This window comes from Peromyscus californicus, unplaced genomic scaffold (genome assembly GCF_007827085.1).
Source record: "Peromyscus californicus insignis strain IS unplaced genomic scaffold, ASM782708v3 Scaffold_3__1_contigs__length_106647218, whole genome shotgun sequence".
Taxonomy (NCBI): domain Eukaryota; kingdom Metazoa; phylum Chordata; class Mammalia; order Rodentia; family Cricetidae; genus Peromyscus; species Peromyscus californicus.
In genome coordinates, this window is record NW_026294551.1 from 40,041,856 (window position 1) to 40,061,373 (window position 19,518).

The window sequence follows — 19,518 nt, forward strand, 5'->3', positions numbered from 1 at the left end:
GCCTTTGGAACAGTGCCGCCTTCCGTTTCCTACCTGGTTTCAGACCATTATCTGCCCCTGCTCTTTTCCTCCTCTGCTTATCTGCCTTTCTCAACCTTCCTGATGCTGCAACCCTTTAATACAGCTCCTCATGTGGTGGTGACCCCAACCATAAAACTATTTTTGTTACTGCTTCATACTATAATTTTGCTACTGTTTTGAACTGTAATGTAAATATCTAATATGCAGGATATCTGCTATGTGACTTCCAAAGGGGTCGCCATCCACAGGTTGAGAACTCTGCTTTAGAGCCTCGTCCAGTCTCCTTGTTTTTTCCCTTCTGCATCTCTCTTTGTCTGTCTGCAGAAGTTATTTGTTGTCAGGAGAAGTTGGCTTAAAAATGAGGTTTTTTGGCATGCATTCCTGTGGCTGTGGAGTTGGTCCCACTGGTAGACAGACTGACTGAAGCTTGCTGGAAAACATAATCCATTTAAAATATTTTCCAATTTCTATTTTCAACATGTGTCTTAATTTCAAAATATATAGAAGAATTTAGTTATTGACTCTAGTTTAACTATATAATGGTAGGAGACATTCTATAAGATTTCACTACTTTGAAATTGGTTGAGATTTGTTTTAAGGCTTAGGTATAGAGTCAATTAATTAGTTTATTTTATGTTTTTGGGGGGAGGGGGCGGCAGGCAGGGTCTTATACTTATTGCACAGGCTGGCATTGAGCTCACAGTAATCCTCTTGCCTCATGAGTCCTAGGATTACAGATGTGAGCTACCATGTTTGACTTAAGAGATTTGTTTGTTTGTTTGTTTTTCAAGACAGGGTTTCTCTGTGTAATAGCTCTGGCTGTTCTGGAACTTGCTATGTAGACCAGGCTGACCTTGAACTCACAGAGATCTGCCTGGTTCTGCCTCCCAAGTGCTGGGATTAAAGGCATGCGCCACCACCACCCAGTGAGAACTTATTTTTATGTACTTGACAGAAGGTATGCTGTAGTTGTGAGGTATAGTTTTCTATCAAGAGATCAATTTTGTTAATGCTGTTGTTCAGACCTTAGTATCCTTATTGATATTCTGACTGCTTATTTAGTCAATTACTGGACATGTTGATATCTTTGAATATTATAGTAATATCATCATAGATTTGTTTATATTCTCTTTTAGTTTTGACAGCTTTAATATATGCTAAACATATATTAAACAAAGATATGTATATATACATACACACATATAGAACATATATATGTGTTTGTTTTAAAACAAGGTCTCTCTATGTAGCCTTGGCTGACCTGGAACTCACTATGTAGACCAGGCTGGCCTCAAACTCACAGAGATCTACCTGCTTCATGAATGCTAGGATTAACGGCCTATGCCACCATGCCTAGCTATTTTATGTATTTTGAGACTATCTTGGCCTGGAGATATATCTGAGCATAGAGCCCTTGACTGATATCTTCAATGCCCTGAGTTCTATCCTCAGCAAAGAAAAACAAACAGAAAACCAAAACTGTCTTATTAGGTGCATACAGGATTTTGTTGCTGTTTCTGCTCTTTGACAAGGTCTTGCTGAGTATCCTGGACTAGCCTTTCACTTAGGATCCTCCTGCCTGAGCCTCCTAAGTACTGAGAATTCAGGTTTATGTCACTTTGGCCAGCTTTAGGTGTGACCAGCTTTTACCATAGCATTTGTTCCTTACACAATGAACTTTTTGTACTGATAGAAAGTAACCATCTTTTCTCTAATAATACCTTTTTATTCCAGTACTGAGGATTGAACCGGGATCTTGCACATGCTGGGTGTATGCTCTACTGCTGAGTTATACTCCATCCCTCTTTTCTTACTTTTTATTATGCGATAGGGTCTTACTAACTTATGAGAGCTGGCCTTGAATCACTCTGTAGCCAAAGTAGGTCTTGGTTTCTGATGCCCCATCTCAGCCTCTCAGGTATCTGGGATTACAGAACTGCACCACCAGCTCTGCTTAGAAATGTCTTAAAAGTAGAATTTATCCCACATTGATACAATTGCTATACCAGTTTTCTCTTTTAAGGCTTTTTTGGGGTGGGGTGGAGGGCTCAAGACAGGGTTTCTCTGTGTAACCCTACCCCGGAACTCTGTAGACCAGGCTGACCTTGAACTCAGAGATCCACCTGTCTCTGCCTCTCAAGTGCTGGTGTTAAAGGCATGTGCCACCATTGCTCAACTATGAATATGTTTTCATTTAAGATTTTTTAAAAATTATATTTTATGAGTGTTTTATCTGCATGCATGTATGTGCAGCATGTGCACAGCTGGGGCCTATTGAGGTCAGAAGAGGGTGTCGAATCGTCTGGAACTGGAGTTAACAGGTTGTTGTTATCCACTACATGGGTGCTAGGAACTGAACCATGGTCCTCTGCAAGAGCAGCACATGCTCTTAACCACTGAACCATCTCTCCAGTTCCCACAGCTTTCTCTTAATTCGTATATGTCTATCATATTTTCTTTGTTTTACTTTCAATATTCTTGTCCTTATATTTTAGAAGATAGTTTTTTGTAAGTGACATATTGGGACAAATAGAAATTATTAATCAGATAGTCTTTATATTTTAATTGAAATACTAATCTATTACATTTAACATTGTTATGAGTATATTTGATTTCAAATCTCCTATCTTTTTACTTTCTATTTATTTCCCATTGTCCTGTTTCTTTTAATCGACTTTTCATTTTATTGATTTCATCATTATATTTTTCCCCTCTACTAATTTGCAAATTTCACACTTCTACTATTTTTTGATTAGTAGAAATTATGTAATTTTATAGTAACTTATAGGAGTCTAGCCTTAATATCTTCATATCTTTTCTGGATAGTATCGCCATTTACTTCTTCCTGAAGCATGATATTGTTACTGTTTTTTTAAAATCCCACTTGATACTACTGCTATTTCATACGGTGTTTGCAAAGATTTATATTCATAATTCCAACTTGCTTTGATGTTTATGGCTTTGTACATCTCAGCTTCCTCTTGAGATTGCAGCTCTCTCCCACTTATTTGCTGGAGATGTTTTCCAGGATTCTCAGTGGATATCTAATGGTACAGCTAGTGTTCAACCCTCTTTTTTCCTGGCTCTTCCCAGCATACCTGGCGCTAACACATTCAGCTCAGTTTCTTCTTTTTCACTTTCCTTTTGCTCTGTGGATGACTCTGCACGTTCATCAATTTCCTTAGTTAACATAACTTTGATTTGACAGTGGGTCACTGAGACAGAGATGAAACTAAGGAACCTCCTTCAGACAAAGAGGCACTGTTGTATTTTTCCTCTGCTTACTGTCCATTCTATAGATTTCCTCTACTCGTAGTTTGCTGGAGGCATACTGTCAAATGTTGATTTGCTTTCATTTTCACTTTTTGGTGTTTTTATTGTGCATAAAACTAGGCTTACAGTTATAGATGGTCCTGGCATACAGTTCTTCAGCTTTACAGCAATGCGAAGGTGATACACGTTCAGGAGAACCTCTACTTTGAATTTTACATTTTGACTTTCCCCCAGCAGTATATTGTATGATACTTTCTTGTGATGCTGAGCAGTGGGGTGAGCCATAGTTCACAGCTAACTGTGCAATCACAAAGCTAAACAGCCAATACTCTGCAATATACAGCATTGCTAAATGATGGTGGTAGGAGGGTTAGGTGGATTAAATGCCTTTGACATGATTGTTTCAACTTATGATGGGTATTTTGGACTGTAATCATGTGATGGTTAATTTGGTCAGTTTGGTGGGATTTAGAATGGCCTAGAACCTCTAAATGTACCTGTGAGAGTATTTCAAGAGATTTAACTGAGGAGAGAAGACTCATTCTATATGTGGGTGACATAAGCTGAGATCCTGGTATGAGTTCAGAATAGATGTCAGGATGAGAAATACATATTTGGGAAATATTGATGTATGACACCTGCGGTGATAGCTTGTAAAGGTACCAGAAAGCAGCCGCCTGGTGGTATTGGCACACACCTTTAATCCCAGCACTTAAGAAGCAGAAGAGGGTGAATCTCTGAGTTTGAGGAAAGCCTATTCTACAAAAATAGGTATCAGAAAGGGAGCTGTAGAGACAGCTCAGTGGTTAAGAGCACTGGCTACTCTTCCTCTCTCTTCCTCTCTCTTCCTCCTCTCTCTTCCTCTCCTCTCACTTCCTCTCCTCTCTCTTCCTCTCCTCTCTCTTCCTCTCCTCTCCCCTCTCTCTTCCCCTCTCCCCTCTCCCCTCTCTCTCTTCCCCTCTCCCCTCTCTCTCTTCCCCTCTCCCCTCTCCCCTCTCTCTCCTCCCCTCTCCCCTCTCTCTCTTCCCCTCTCCCCTCTCCCCTCTCTCTCCTCCCCTCTCCCCTCTCTCTCTTCCCCTCTCCCCTCTCCCCTCTCTCTCTTCCCCTCTCCCCTCTCCCCTCTCTCTCTTCCCCTCTCCCCTCTCTCTCTTCCCCTCTCCCCTCTCCCTCTTCCCCTCTCCCCTCTCCCCTCTCTCTCTTCCCCTCTCCCCTCTCCCCTCTCTCTCTTCCCCTCTCCCCTCTCCCTCTTCCCCTCTCCCCTCTCCCTCTTCCCCTCTCCCCTCTCCCTCTTCCCTTCTCCCCTCTCTCTCTTCCCCTCTCCCCTCTCTCTCTTCCCCTCTCCCCTCTCCCCTCTCCCTTTTCCCCTCTCCCCTCTCTCTCTTCCCCTCTCCCCTCTCTCTCTTCCCCTCTCCTCTCTCTTCCTCTCCTCTCTCTTCCTCTCCTCTCTCTCTCTCTCTTCCTCTCTCTCCCTGGCTGACCTCGAATTCACAGACATCCACCAAGACCTGCTGGGTTCTCAGCTCTCAGGTGTGATTTTGCTGTTGTTCCTATTTTAAAGCTCATTGGAGGCCATGCCACCCTAACTTTTACCCAGGGTACTCTTGAGCAGTAGCAGCAGGAAATATTAGATAGGAATTTAGAGGGGAAGAGAAACAGATAGAAAATACAGGATAGCCTTGGAAGGACCTGGATCCTAATCCATCAGGCCCTGACTGTCTTTGCCAAAGGGCTAAGGGATGCCAAGGGGTGGAGCATAAGACCGCCGCCCCAGCACAGCCACGTGCAGACCATCTCAGACACCTGGTACTCAGGCCCATGGTCCAATCATCCTTTTACGCAGACCTGTTGGGTAAAGCCACTAGGAAACCTGAATGGGCTCCAACAAAAGCTGACTTCATAAATTCTTTAAATAATATATTCATCCCATTGGTTCTGTTTCTCCAGAGAAACCTTACTAATACAAATTGGAATTGCAGCAGGAGACGCTTCAGAGTGTAGCTGTAAACAAGAGCAGTGAAATAGGGACAGCACTCTGTGCTAGAAGGGAACTTGGGGATGGAGTGAGAATTCTTTGTTTTAAAGAACTGGAGATTGGTGGGGACTTGTGGAGGTGGTGATAGGGCAGTTTCTATCTTCTCAAAGCAGCAAATTCAGTTGCTGAGGTTGAGAAGAGAGCAAGCATGAAAGGTAAAAATATTGGATGTATAGGTGTTTTTTTTTTTGTTTTTTTTTCCTAAATAAGGTCTTTATCTTCATTTGGGAGTTAGAGCATTCTAGTCAGATTAAAAACTTGAAAACTCCTTTATATCTGTGTTGAACATTTAAAAAATGTCTTCCCTCCCTCCCTTCCATCCTTCCTTCCTTCCAACAGGATTTTACTCTGTAGCTCAGGCTGTCCTGGAACTCACTGTGTAGACTAGACTCACTTCAAACTTGTGACAATCTTCTTGTTTATGCCTCCCATATACTGGGATTATGGGTGTGTGCTACTATGCCTTGTTAAAATGTATTTGTTTAGTACATAGCAAATATTGGATATAAACAATTCTTAAGGGGCTGGGAGTATAGCTCAATGGTAGAGCACTAGCCTGCAATGTAAAAGACCTTGGTTCAATCCCTAGCACCATACATACTCAAAAAAGATTCTTACAGGCCAAGGAGAGGGCTTGGCAGGTAAAGTGTTAGCTGTGTACACATCTGATGACCAGTGTTTGATTCCTGGAACCTATGTAAAAAGCTGAATGCATAGGTTAGTTAGCCAGGAGTATTGTGTTCAGTGGCAGAAGCAACAGGAGAGACCATGCTCCTCAAGGTGGAAGGTGAGAACTGACTCCACAAAGTTGTGTCTGACCTCCACATGTGTGCTGTGGCAAGTACATGCCCACACTCACACATGCAGTGAATAATTCTTTTAAAAAATTTCAAAAGAGGTTATTGCATAGAAATGCTACCACCTTAGTGTGTATAAGTGACTTTAAAATTTTTATTTATATTTATATTTTATACATGAATGCTCTGCATGTGTAACTGTATGCCAGAAGAGGGCACCAGGTCCTATTTTAGATGGTTGTGAGCCACCACGTGGGTTCTGGGAATTGAACTCAGGTCCTCTGGAAGAGCAGTCAGTGCTTTTAACCACTGAGCCATCTCTCCAGCCCAAGTGACTTTTATAAAGTTATAAAAATATTTATTCTAGAAAAATATATTTAGAAAACTGAAAAGAGTCCCATAGTCTATATTCCTCCCATCCAAGTCTACTCATACCCTCAGGGTCCTCTATGTATGTATGTATTGTATGTATGTATGTATGTATGTATGTATGTATGTATGTATCTATCTATCTATCTACCTACCTATCTATCTACCTACCTACCTACCTATCTAGTTAGGTTTTTTTTTCTTTTTAAATTTGTTTTAAGTGTATTGTGTTTTACCTGCAGGTATGTATGTGTATCACATGCATGCCTAGTGCCTTCAGAGGCCAGAAGAGGGCATCAGATCCCTTGGTTATAAGGGGCCACATGAATGCTGGAAACCGAAAGGTCCTCTAAAGTCACCAAGTGCTGCCATCTCTCCAGCTCTCATATGTTTATTTTTGTGGTTCTGAGATTCAAAGAATGTAGACTCTCAAGCATGCTAGACATGTAGTCTACCAATCAAGCTACATTTCCTATTAATTGTCAACATAAAAAAAGCAACAATAGTTGCAATCATGTTTTACATACAGTATACACTGGGTTATTCTGTACTTATTGGCTATCCCTGTAAATATTTTTCATGTTACTACATAGTTTTCACAACCATTGAATTGCTGGGCCATTATTTGCTGAACAATATCCTATTGTGCTGGACATTTAGGTTAACAATTTTTAGTTATTCTATATAATTATTTTGAACAAATATCCCTAAGAAATTCATTGTGTGCCTCCCTTTTGTTATTTGATCAGCTACTCCTGTTTGGAGCTGCATAACTTAGAGAGAAATTCTGGGCTGTCTTTTCATTTTGACTTATGGTCACACTGTTAAAAGATTCTTTCCCTAATTCTACTAATTATATGTTAGGTTTGAAGTTATACAAGGAAACAATGTGTGTCCTGGCTGTTCCTAGCTTTGAATAGCTTTTGAAATTCTAATTTTAGGATGTGTGTTCCATGAAACATTATGTGTTTTACTAGGTTGATTCGAGGATTGGTTTTGGACCATGGTGCCCGTCATCCAAGCATGAAGAAGCAAGTGCAAGATGCATTTATCCTCATTTGCAATGTGTCACTAGAGTATGAAAAAACGTGCGTGCCAGTTTGTCTTCCTAACATTTGAAACTCTTTTAACACTTCTTTTTCTTTTTTTTTTGTAAATTTGTTTTTATTTTTAATTATGTGTATATATCCATGTGAGTAAAGGTGCCCCAGGAGGCCAGAAGAGGGCATCCATCCCCTGGATCTGATGGTCCAGGTAATTGTGAGCCACCTGACATGGGTACTGGGAACTGAACTCAGGTCCCCTTAGCCTGAGCCATCTCTCCAACCCCAATTTAAAAATTACTTTTTCCATCTCCCCCTCCTTCTTTCACAGTTCCCCCTGCCCCTCTCTCTCAAGAGTTTCACTGTTTAGTTCAGTATGGTCTCTAACTAACATGCACACTCCTCCTGCTTGTCTCTTGAGTATTGGGATAACAAGTATGAGCCACCATGGCCAGCTCTCTTTTCTCTAAAGGTGTTCTGTAACTTCTTTTTCTCTTCTACGCCCACCTCGCCAACTTTTCCCATTTGTCCGTTTCCGTTTTCTTAAGAAAGGGACTTCCATTGCTCCAGGTGACTTCAGACTTGTGAACCTCTTGCTTTAGCCTCCGTACCTGGTTTACTAACTTGTTCTTATTAATTCTTTAGAGAAGTGAGCTCTGGTTTCTTTTATAAGACTGTAGAAGAGAAAGAGAAATTGGTAAAAGCTGAAAGAAAATTTATTGAAGATAGAGTGCAGAAAATAATAGACCTAAAACAGAAAGTTTGTGCTGAGACCAATAAAGGATTTGTTGTCGTTAATCAAAAGGTGAGAAGGAAGTTTGCAGCTTAAGTGCTTGTCACTGTTTTTCAGCATTTCTCAAAGTGTGGCTGTTGACCCCAAAGGGACCTTATGACATTTTCAGGGAGTTTGGGGAAGGAACTTTTCATAGTAATAACGCCTTTTGTATTGTGTGGACATTTGTGAGGAAAGGTAAAGCTGCTGACTTCCTCCTGTACTCAGGAGAGCAGCACCAAGCTGTGCTCGCCCCTGTCCTCTTCACTACCACAGCACCAGGGGAGAAGCTGCTTCATTCTGGGGTAGCTGGGTGGTGGGTCTGGAAAGGTGGCTCAGCAGGTAAGGGTGTGTGCTGCTCTTTGGGATCTGAGCTCAGCTCTCACACCCACGTGGTCGAATGGCTCACCGCTACCTGACTGCAGCTCCAGGGGAACTCTTGCCTTCCGAACTCCACACACCTGCACTGGGGCACATATCCACATACAGACATACCATACCTACATTTTTTTTTTAATTTAGAAAAGAATGTCTGGAAATGCTAACTATTGATTTTATTAAAAATTGACCCTTGCCGGGCGGTGGTGGCGCACGCCTTTAATCCCAGCACTCGGGAGGCAGAGCCAGGCGGATCTCTGTGAGTTCGAGGCCAGCCTGGGCTACCAAGTGAGTCCCAGGAAAGGCGCAAAGCTACACAGAGAAACCCTGTCTCGAAAAAAAAAAATTGACCCTTAAGGATTCATCTTTTTACAAATTATTTATTTAGTTTATGTGTGTTGATGTTTTACCCACATGCATGTCTGTGTGAGGGTGCCAGATCCTCTGGAACTAGAGTTACAGACAGTTGTGAGCGGGCATATGGGTGCTGGGAATTGAACTCAGATCCTTTGGAAGAGCAGCTACTGCTCTTAACCACTGAGCCATCTCTCCAGCCCCAAGGATTCACCTTTTTATAACTTTGTTTGATAAAATATGAAATATACATAAAGCACTTCTTCATAGCAAAACATGATGGTTGTCTTGAAGAAAGCCTATGTATAATTAGATTTTGAGTTAAACTAGCTACTTTTTCATGGAAAGCCATTTTTGGTTGAAAGAAGGTCCAACAGATAAACTGTGGTTATATAGATTTGGATGTTCAGGGGATTTTTGTTCCCTGAAAAACAAATGCAACAATCCTAGTACTCCAAGGAAGATGGCTCACGGGGTGTGCTGCCAGTGCTGCCAGTAGTAACATTTGAGCTCAACTCAATGCTTTCTAACTGACTAAAACCCACATGATTTTACAAAGTCAGGCATGAATAAAATAACCCACTTAAAATATAAGATTAATGATTTTCAGAACCCTTCAAAATGTGTTCCTGTTTAAGTTATGTTTGGGAGTGTACGTCTGAAACTGGAGTTGCAGGTTGTTGTGAGCCATCCCATGGGTGCTAGGAACCGAACTGAGGACCTCTGAAAGAGCAGCCTGTGTTCTTAACCACTGACCTATCTCTCCAGCCCCTGTTTCTATGATACCATACAGATACAACTCACTATATAGCTTAGGCTGACAAGGAATTTGCTATGTAGTCTATACTGGCCTGGAACTTTAGGTCTTTCTCCTTTAGCTTCCTGAGTGCTGGGATTACAGGTGTGTGCCATCATGCCCAGCCTTGGTTCTTCTTGATTTTTAAGACTGTAAAGTGCTGCTGAGAAAAAAAAAAAAAAGCTTGAGAAATACTGGCTTAAAATTTTTTAAGGTTAAGAGTAGAGCTCAGTGGTAGAGCACTTGCCTAGTGTGGAACAAAAGCCACTTAACTTTTGTGTTAACTTGACTACAGGGCATTGATCCGTTCTCCTTAGAAATGCTGGCAAAACATAATATCGTAGCTCTTCGCAGGGCAAAAAGAAGAAATCTCGAAAGGTAAGTGCAAATTATGTATGCCAAGTGTTTTCTGTTGCTCTTGGTGCTGCTGTCCTTTGTTTGTAGTGCTGGGAACTGAACCCAAAGCTTTCTGAGTTTTTTTCCTTTCTTTTTAAACAGTTACTGGGTGTGGTGGTGCATGCCTTTAATCCCAGCAATGGGAAGGTAGAGGAAGGGGGATCTCTGAGTTGGAGGCAGCCTGGTCTACAGATCGAGTTCCAGGACAGCCAGGGCTATACAGAGAAACCCTCAACCAAACAACAGCAACAAACCCTTAAGATCTGGGGCCAGGGAAATGGCTCAGCGTGTGAAGTGCTTGCTGAGCAAGCCTGAAAACCTGAGACCTGGGGTCTGGTCTCCAGAACCCACATGAAAGGCAGGAACAGCAGCATTGCGTGCCTGTAACCCCAGCTCTAGGGACTTGCTGGTCAGCCAGTCTAGCTAAAACTTCAAGCTTCATGTTCAGTGAGAGACCCTGCCTCAAAAAAGTACGACAGAGAAGTGACTGACGAAAGACAACCTGGTGTCAACCTCTGCCCACCCTACTTGCATGGGTGAGTGCACCCTCACGTACATGGGCACACATACACTCCCTCCCCCACACAAAACAGATTTTAGAAACACTATAATACTGTCTGATCTCACTTATATGTGGAATTTAAAAATACTAAACTTTCAGAAGTAGATAAGTGAATGATAGTTACAGGAGGCTGGATTGCTAGGGCAGATTAAGAGTTTGGGAGATGTTGGTCCAAGGATACAAAATTTTCATTAGAGAGGAAAGATATATTTAAGGATTTGTTGTGCATCATGGTGACTATAGTTAATAACTATATGTTTGTTTGTTTGTTTTTGAGACAGGGTTTCAGGTATAGACCAGGCTTGCCTTGAACTCACAGGGAGCCACCTGCCTCTGCTTTCTTAGTGCTTGGATTAAAGTGAGATCATGCAAAAAAAAAAAAAAAAAAGGGAAAGAGAAATTAGCCTTTGTATTTTCCATAACCAAAGTGAAGGTGACATGATGTGATTCCAGGCTTGCTCTTGCTTGTGGAGGAATAGCTGTGAACTCCTTTGAAGACCTTAATGAAGATTGTTTGGGGCATGCTGGCCTTGTATTTGAGTATTCATTAGTGAGTATTTCTTTATTTTTTATTTTTATTTTTTGAGACAGCGTTTCTCTGTGTTGTCCGGCTGCCCTGGAACTCACTCTGTAGAGCAGGCTGGCCTCAAACTCAGAGATCGGCCTGCCTCTGCCTCTGCTTCCCAAGTGCTGTGGGATTAAAGGCGTGCACTACCACTGCCTGGCTTATTAGTGGGTATGTCTATGAATAGCAGTTATAACATGATTCCTAAACTAGTTTTGGTATTTTATATCTTTTAATTCATATTTTACATTTTGAGGTCTGACAGGACAGAGTTTACAATTTTTTTACCTAAGTGTTAAGAGTTTTGTTATGTAGCCCCAGTTGGTCTTGAACCATCTTCCTAATCCAACCTCCCCAAATGGTGGCATAACTTAACCACTTTAAAATACACCGTTATGCTTGACAAGAAAAAGTTACGTGAAGACTGGATCCTAATAGAATATAGATTTGAATTTCATGATGCCATTGTAATTTTATACGAATGTAATAATACAATGTGTCAAATGTTATGCTTGTCCTGTATATGTGTGTGTGTGTGTGTGTGTGTGTGTGTGTGTGTGTGTGTGTGTGTGTGTGTGTGGTGTTTTACTGGGGATCCAAGTCAGGATCTCATGTGTGCTGGGCAAAGTGCTCTGCTACCTGCACCCTTCGGCTGTATCCCGAGCCTTACAGCTGTATCTCCTCTTGTTCCCCATTAGGGTGAAGAAAAGTTCACTTTTATTGAGGACTGTGTGAATCCTCTCTCTGTCACCTTGTTGGTCAAAGGACCAAACAAGCATACTCTCACACAGATTAAGGATGCTTTAAGAGACGGACTTCGTGCTGTCAAAAATGCCATCGAAGATGGTAAGCAAGCTCTTTTTGTGGTGGGTATCAGCCTCATGCTTTTTAAGTAGTAATAAATCAGTCATGGTATGTATAGTTTTTAAAGGTACGAATGATTATTCTTTCATTTCACTTTAGACAATTTTTAAATTTTCCTTTGGGATATCTGTTAAGAATGAAGATAAGGTATGTTGCCTTACTAATTAGCTCCTCTCTAAGAGATGAAAACCACTTAACTTAATACTATACTGTTACTTTTTATATTTAGGAATTTATTTTTCAAACCACGAGAGAGCTTTCATCGCTCAGAACTTACTCCTTTACCTCAGGTGTAGTGTAATTGTAAGAAAGGTTAGGAAGGGATGCTAACATTTTAAATTTATTGATAATTTAGAACTAGCTTGTATTTAAAAGGAGTTAAGGGAGGTAATTCAATAAAAGCATCCATTTAAAATTGAGTAATAGACATATGGAAAGATGTTCAAAAATCAGTCAATAAGAAATGGAAATCAAAAGTACAAGGAGATTTCTGTCATTTTACATCCTCTAGGATGACTGTAATACAAAAGTTACATAACAAGTAAGTGTCCTTCTTTGGCAAGGACATAAAGACCTGGAACCTTGATGAGAACTGTTGGGTAACAGGTGCTGCTGGCTGGACCATACGGTAGTTCTGTCTTTTAGTTTTCTGATGCATCTCCACACACTGATTTCCGTAGTGGCTGTGCTAGCTCATGCTATTACCAGAGTTTAAGGTCCGTCCCACCCACGACTTCAGTAGCAGTTGTCATTTGATGGTGCCATTCTGACTGGGGGAGGGAGAATGCTGGTATAGTTTGAATTTGTACTACAGTAATGGATAAGGATGGTGAACATTTTCATGTATTTCTTGGCCATTTGTACTTATTTGGAAATGGTACATTTATCTCTTTAGTGATTAATTGTTTCTTGGTTTGGAGTCCTTTACATGTTCTGGATATTTTTCCCCCAGCAGAGGAATAACTAGGAAATCTTTCTCCTATTCTTAGCATTCTTTCCATTTTCTTTTTTTCTTTTTGTCGGAGCTGAGGACCGAACCCAGGGCCTTGTGCTTGCTAGGCAAGCACTCTACCACTGAGCTAAATCTCCAACCCCTCTTTACCATTTTCTATGATTTGCAGAAGCTTTTTAATTTCATGCAGTGACATTTACCAGTCTTTGCTATTTGGTTGGGCTTTGGGGAATATATTCAGAAAGGTTTGCCTTTACCTGTACTTTTTATTTGTTTGTTTATTTATTTATTGGGTTTTTTTGAGACAGAGTTTCTCTACATAGCCAGGTTGGCCTTGAACTCACAGAGATCTACCTGCCTCTGACTCCCGAGATTATAGCGTTATAGATGTGCATCAGCATGCCTGACATATGCCTGCATCTTGAAGAGTGTTTTTTTTTCCTAGTAGTTTCAAAGTTCCTGGTCTTAATGTTGATGTCTTTGGTCTATTTGAATTAATCTTTGTACATGATGAGAGGTAAGATCTAGTTTTGTTTTTCTACATATGGACATCTAGTTTTCCCAGAATAATTTGTTAAAGAGGTTGTCTTTTCTCCATATATATATTTGGACATCTTTGTTAAAAAGCTGGTGGCAGCCAGGTGTGGCAGCACACACCTTTAATCCCAGTACTCCAGAGGCAGAGGCAGGCCTGAGTTTGAGGCCAGCCTGATCTACAGATAGAGTTCCAGGACAGCTAGTGCTGTTACACAGAGAAACCCTGTCTTGGAAAAAAAAGCCAGTGGCTATAGCAGTGTGGGTTTAGTACAGGATCCTCTGTTCCATTCCATTAGCTTGTGTGTCTGGTTTTGTACTAGTCCAAAAAAAATTTCCACTTATCTAAGGTGGGAGCACCAAACTATTGCTTGTGAATGAAATATGATTTGCTTCATGTTTTTAGTAAATAGGTTTTATTGTAACTCAGTCATACCCCTTGTGTGTAGTGACTGTAACTGTTTTGTGCTGTAATGGTGGGATGAAATAGTTGTAAAGGGAATGGTAGAACCCACAGAACCTAGGCTGTTAGCTGGCTTAAACTGTTTTTTTCAGTACTAGGGATGCAATCAGGAATATGAACATTCTAGGCAAGCTTTCTACCACTTAACTACACCCCTAGATAAATAAAAATCATATTAGTGTGTATGTGTGAGTGTGTGTGTGAGTGAGGATGTGCTCATGCCTTGGTGCATGTATAGAGGTCAAAGGACAACTTTCAGAAGTTGGTTCTCTCCTTCCACCTGGGTTCTAGGGATCAAAATTCAGTCTTGCATGGTTGGTGCTTTTACCCACTGAGTCATCCTGCTGGCCCTTACCTGGCCTTTTGCATAAGGTTTACTGGCACTCATCTAACTTGTCAACTTTATCGGTATAAAGTTGTTTATAGCATTCCTTACTTCTTCTCTAGCTGTAAGGAGGCATTTCCCTCTTCCTCCTTTTTGTTTCTCCCTGCCTTCCTTCCTTTCTTCCTTCTTTTTTTTTTTTTGAGACAAGAGTTCACTACTCTAATCCAAGCTGGCCTGGAACTCAAAGTGTAGCCCAGGCTGGCCTTGAAGTCATACCAACATCCCTATCTGAGTTTCCTTAGTGTGGGATTACAAGTGTGAGTTCTATTTGTCGGTTTTCTTATCTCCCAGTTGTCTACCCTGATCTCTTCTATTTCCATTCCCCCACTTACACTGAATGCTCTTTGCTCCCCTCTCTAGTTTCTTAAGGAGGAAGCTCAGCTCACTGGTTTAAGGACTCTGTTCTTTTCTAATGTAGATAGTTCTATAAATTTCTCTTCAACAGCATCCCACAACTTTATGTTATGTTTTCATGAGGAATGGGCTCTGGGGAAGCTCTCAGAGGTGCAGTAATGTCTTTCTTAAGATGGGTGGGGTGGGGCGTACATGGGTACATGTGTTTATTTGCATATTTAGTCTTTATACCTCTCACAAAATAATACAAATATTATTTTGAGTACATTCTTTCTTAGGAAGGAGCTTTTCAAAACATGATGAGACATAAGGATATACCCAGCTTATAGATGAATAACTCCTTCAGCACTTATTTATGAAATGAATCAGAAAAGGGAGATGGTAATAAAAATGTTGAGCTGAGAAATAATTGATTTTTATATTGTTTTGCTATAATCATGGGTACTTACAAAGCAAAACAATTTAACAATTTCAACAAGTCCAAAGCCTTATGACACTATCCAAGCAGGACTGGGATCTTTTGTTGCATGGTAGAGCCCGTGCCTGCCATGAGCAAGGCCCAGGTTTACTCTCCAGCACCACAACACAACTACCCAAGCTGTACAAGCAGAGGTAATGCCCTATCCAGGTTGTGCATTTTAACACAAAGCTCTTGGCTTAGAATAAAGGACCCCTAATGTTTTCCTTGGGCAGCAGTTTAGATTCTGCTCCAATATAGAAAGCAAATACTTCATGGGGTCCCAAGAATTCCATACCAAAATCTCTGGCCACATTACTTGTCCTAATTCTCTCTTCATTTTAATACATTTTTGCATTAACTCAACTCTGGGGAAGGGTCTAAAAGTCACACTTTCAAATTGATTTTAAATAAAAACAAACATAATTTTGCATGACTTTAGTTCCTTTTCTTTTTTAAAAACTATGGGGTTGGGGATTTAGCTCAGTGGTAGAGTGCTTGCCTAGCAAGCACAAGGCTCTGGGTTCGGTCCTCAGCTCAAAAAAAAAAAAAAAAAAAAAAAAAAAGGCAGTAAGTCACTGTTCCCACCAATGACATTCACACGTTGAGATTGGATGGGATCAGGCAGATTCAAGGTGGCATGGCTCTATGCATTGCTTCAGTTAAATAGCAGTGTGGACACATTGTGGATGTCACTACTGAGCTGCTGTGGTGAAACAGGAACCGTGGTCCAGAACTGTTACATCTTATATCAGCTCCAGCAAACACTGGAGAGTTCTTTCTCAATTAAAAGATTTATTATGCATTTTCATTGTACATGGCTCTATGTTACATAAGGACACTTCATACAACTATATAATGTATATTGAACATGCTTCCCTCCATATCCCTTCCTGCCTCCCCCTTCCCGTCAGTCCTCTTTGTTCCCCTAGCCAGTGTCATTTAGACTTTTATGTCATATGTGGGGCAGGATGAAAGTCAGGGGAAATTACGGGGAGGTGGGGAGGGAAAGGAGCCCCTTCCCCTTTCCGCTTTCTGCTTGAAGCTTCTCTCCAGCTGAGAGTCGAGAGTTCCAACAACATGCACTGTGAAGGTTACCTACGTGGAGACAGTCTTCCTTTTATGTAGTGGTGATTCAAATAAGAGTGTTTAAATAGCAATGAGCTATGCCTGAGGCCTAAGTGTAGGTGACCTTTTCCCATTCTCATCTGTAAACCTGCAATCTTCTAGAACTCTCATAAGACTCTCCACTTACAATAAAAGACATGTTTTAACCCCCTTGTGCAACCCTTGTGGCTTGTGGTTTTTTTCTTTATTAGATTTGAATCCCAACCAAGGCACCCTTGGAGCTACCCTATAATCTCGCTTATCATAAAGAGTGGGATAGGACTGGAAAGACTACTCAATAGGTAAAGACACTAGCTGCCAAGGCTGACAACGTGAGTTCAATCTTGGGATCCTCATGGTGGAAGGAGAGAACCGACTTCCTAACATTGTCCTCTGACCACCTCCAGTGTTCACTGTGGGATGCATGCACCCGCCCACCCTCACACACACATAAATAAGTAAATGCAAAAAGGGAAAAGGAGGAAAAAGTTTTTACAGTAACCATTAAGAGTTATAATTTTAGAGTTAATAAAATAGTATATAATGACTGCTGAGACACTTATGCTGTACTCTTTTGAGGAGCTCGTGCCTAGGCTCTTGGGTGTGTCTTATTCTTCCCCTAAGCATCTCTCTTTCTATTAGCCTCTTGCTGAAATCTGTGTTTGTTTATTTATTATATGTGTGTTATATGCATGGGCACATGTGTGCCATGACAGAGTGCATGGTGATCAGAGGGCAACTTCAAGAGTTGGTTCTCTCTTCCCACTGTAGCAGGAATCTTAACAGTTCTTATTAATAAAATCAAACCTGTGGTCAGTTATTTCGGGTGAATGCTGGAAGGTCAGAGAGACAGAACGAGCCACATCTAACCTCACCTGGCCAACTTCTCAGCTGGTCTTGTTTCCTCAGACTGGAAGCTTCTGTGTCCTCATCCCAATGGCTCTCAGCTGAACTGCTGCTCGAAATCCTGAACGCTTAACCAGCCAAATGCTTCTAGTTCCTGGTCCTCACGCCTTATATACCTTTCTGCTTTCTACCATCACTCCCTGGGATTAAAGCCTCACTTCTTGGGATTAAAGGCGTGTGTCACCATGCCTGGCTGTTTCCTTGAACACAATTTCTGCCTCTGGAATGCTAGGATTAAAGGCATGTATGCCACCATTTTCTAGCTTTTGTATCTAGTGGCTGTTCTGTCTCTGACCCCAGGTAAGTTTATTAGGGTGCACAATATTTTAGGGAACGCAATACCACCACATGTGGGTTCTGAGAGCTGAACTCAGGTCATTAGGCACAGCAGCAAGTGCCTTATTTCTAGTTTGCTTTTTTGTTTCTGTGATAAACACTATGACCAAAAGCAACTCGGGGAGGAAAGGGTTTATTTCATATCATGAGTTACTGTTCATTGAGGAAAACCAATGCAAGAACTCGAGGCAGAAACTTGACAGAGAAATCATGGAGGAATGCTCCTTACTGGCTTGCTCCCAGACTCATGCTCAGCTACTCTTTTTTCTTTTCTTCTCCTCTTTGTTTGTTTATTTTTCAAGACAGTGTGTAACCCTGGCTATCCTAGAACTCACTCTGTAGACCAGGTTAGCCTCGAACTCAGAGATTCACCTGCCTTTGTCTCCTGAGTGCTGGGATTAAAGGTGTGCACCACCACCACCTGGCAGCTACTTTTCTTTTTATAGCCCAGGCTTACTTGCCTAGCTGTGGTATCACCAACAGTGGACTAGACTCTCCCACATCAATTAGCAATTAAAAAAAAATCCTGTCCCTCCACAGGCATACCCACAGGCCAGTGTGATGGCGGTGATTCTTCACTTGAGGTTCCCTCTTCCCAGGCATGCCAAGGCGACAATGAAGATTAGCTGCCACATGCTCTTACCCACCAAGCCATCTTGCTGGTCCTAAACTTTCTCCTTAATGAATTCCATTTCTGCTTCAAATGGGTTCAGTCTGATTTTTCCCCCCTGTGGGGAAGTCAAGGGCTCATCATCACCTGAGTGGAGGTCTCTGAAAGAGAACTCTTCATACTGCTGGGTGCAGTTTTGGTTTTTGTCTTCTGCTGCACTGTGTCTGACAGTGTATACTCATGGGATTTTATGTACCTAATAAAATCTAGGAACCACTAATTAGAAAAAACATGCAATATTTGTCTGAGACTGAAAATATGAATATCTACAGTTGTACCCATTTCCCGGCAGATGGTGTACCTTTCTCCCTTATGACTGAAAACTTTTCCATTGTGTATCTATGTCACATTTTATCTATTCTTGTCTTATTGGATATCTTGGTTGGTTCTCTGACTTAGCTGTTGTAAACAGTTCTGTAACAAATCTTGATGCCTAAGCATATCTGTGATATGTTGACTTGGAGCTCTTCAGGCATCACTGAGAGTGGTGTAGCTGGATCCCATAGTAGATCTACTTTTAGTTTTTTAAGGACCTCCATTACCAGTTCACAGCAGTGTATACAATTCCCTTTGGGCCATATCCTCACTAGCATTTATTTGGATAATTGTTAATGATTACCATTCTTCTGGGCCTGAGATGGAATCTAAAGTGGTTTTTTTTTAATTATTATTTTATGTGTACGAGTGTTTTGCCTGCATGTATGTCTGTGCATCACATGTATGTGCCTGATGTCTGTGGAGGCCAGAAGAGGGTGTCAGATTCCCTGGAACTGGGGTTACAAGTGGTAATGAGCTACCATTGTAGATGCTGGGATTTGAACCCAGGTCCTCTGGAAAAATCACCAGTGATCTTAATTGCTGAGCCATCTCTCTAGCCCCTCCATGTAGTTTTAAAGTAAATTATTTCTTTTCTTTTAAGTTTGACAATATCAAACATGTATATACCGAGTTTGGGGCATTTCTACCCTCATTACCTTCTCTTGTCCCCTCTTTCTACAGCTAAAGTCCTTTTTCCCAATAAGCCCCCTTCTACTCAAATGCCCTTTGTTTTTGATCCACTCAGTCTATTGTGGCTGCTTGCATGAACATGAGTGGAGGGTTATTTTTTTAAGTTATGGAAATGGTCATGTGA

General features: G+C 41.3%; 1 protein-coding gene across 2 annotated transcripts in view; it reads left to right on the forward strand.

Moving 5' to 3' along the window:
- Cct6b (chaperonin containing TCP1 subunit 6B) overlaps nucleotides 1-19,518 on the forward strand; it is a 43,226-nt gene that overhangs the window by 13,067 nt on the left and 10,641 nt on the right. Inside the window, exons 6-10 of one of the 2 annotated variants that reach the window (XM_052759791.1) lie at nucleotides 7,470-7,580; nucleotides 8,181-8,340; nucleotides 10,131-10,213; nucleotides 11,247-11,343; nucleotides 12,057-12,204. In XM_052759791.1, coding sequence (XP_052615751.1) covers nucleotides 7,470-7,580; nucleotides 8,181-8,340; nucleotides 10,131-10,213; nucleotides 11,247-11,343; nucleotides 12,057-12,204 — 599 coding nt within the window. The remainder of the gene's footprint in view (nucleotides 1-7,469; nucleotides 7,581-8,180; nucleotides 8,341-10,130; nucleotides 10,214-11,246; nucleotides 11,344-12,056; nucleotides 12,205-19,518) is intronic. The other variant, XM_052759790.1, reaches the window with a different exon arrangement.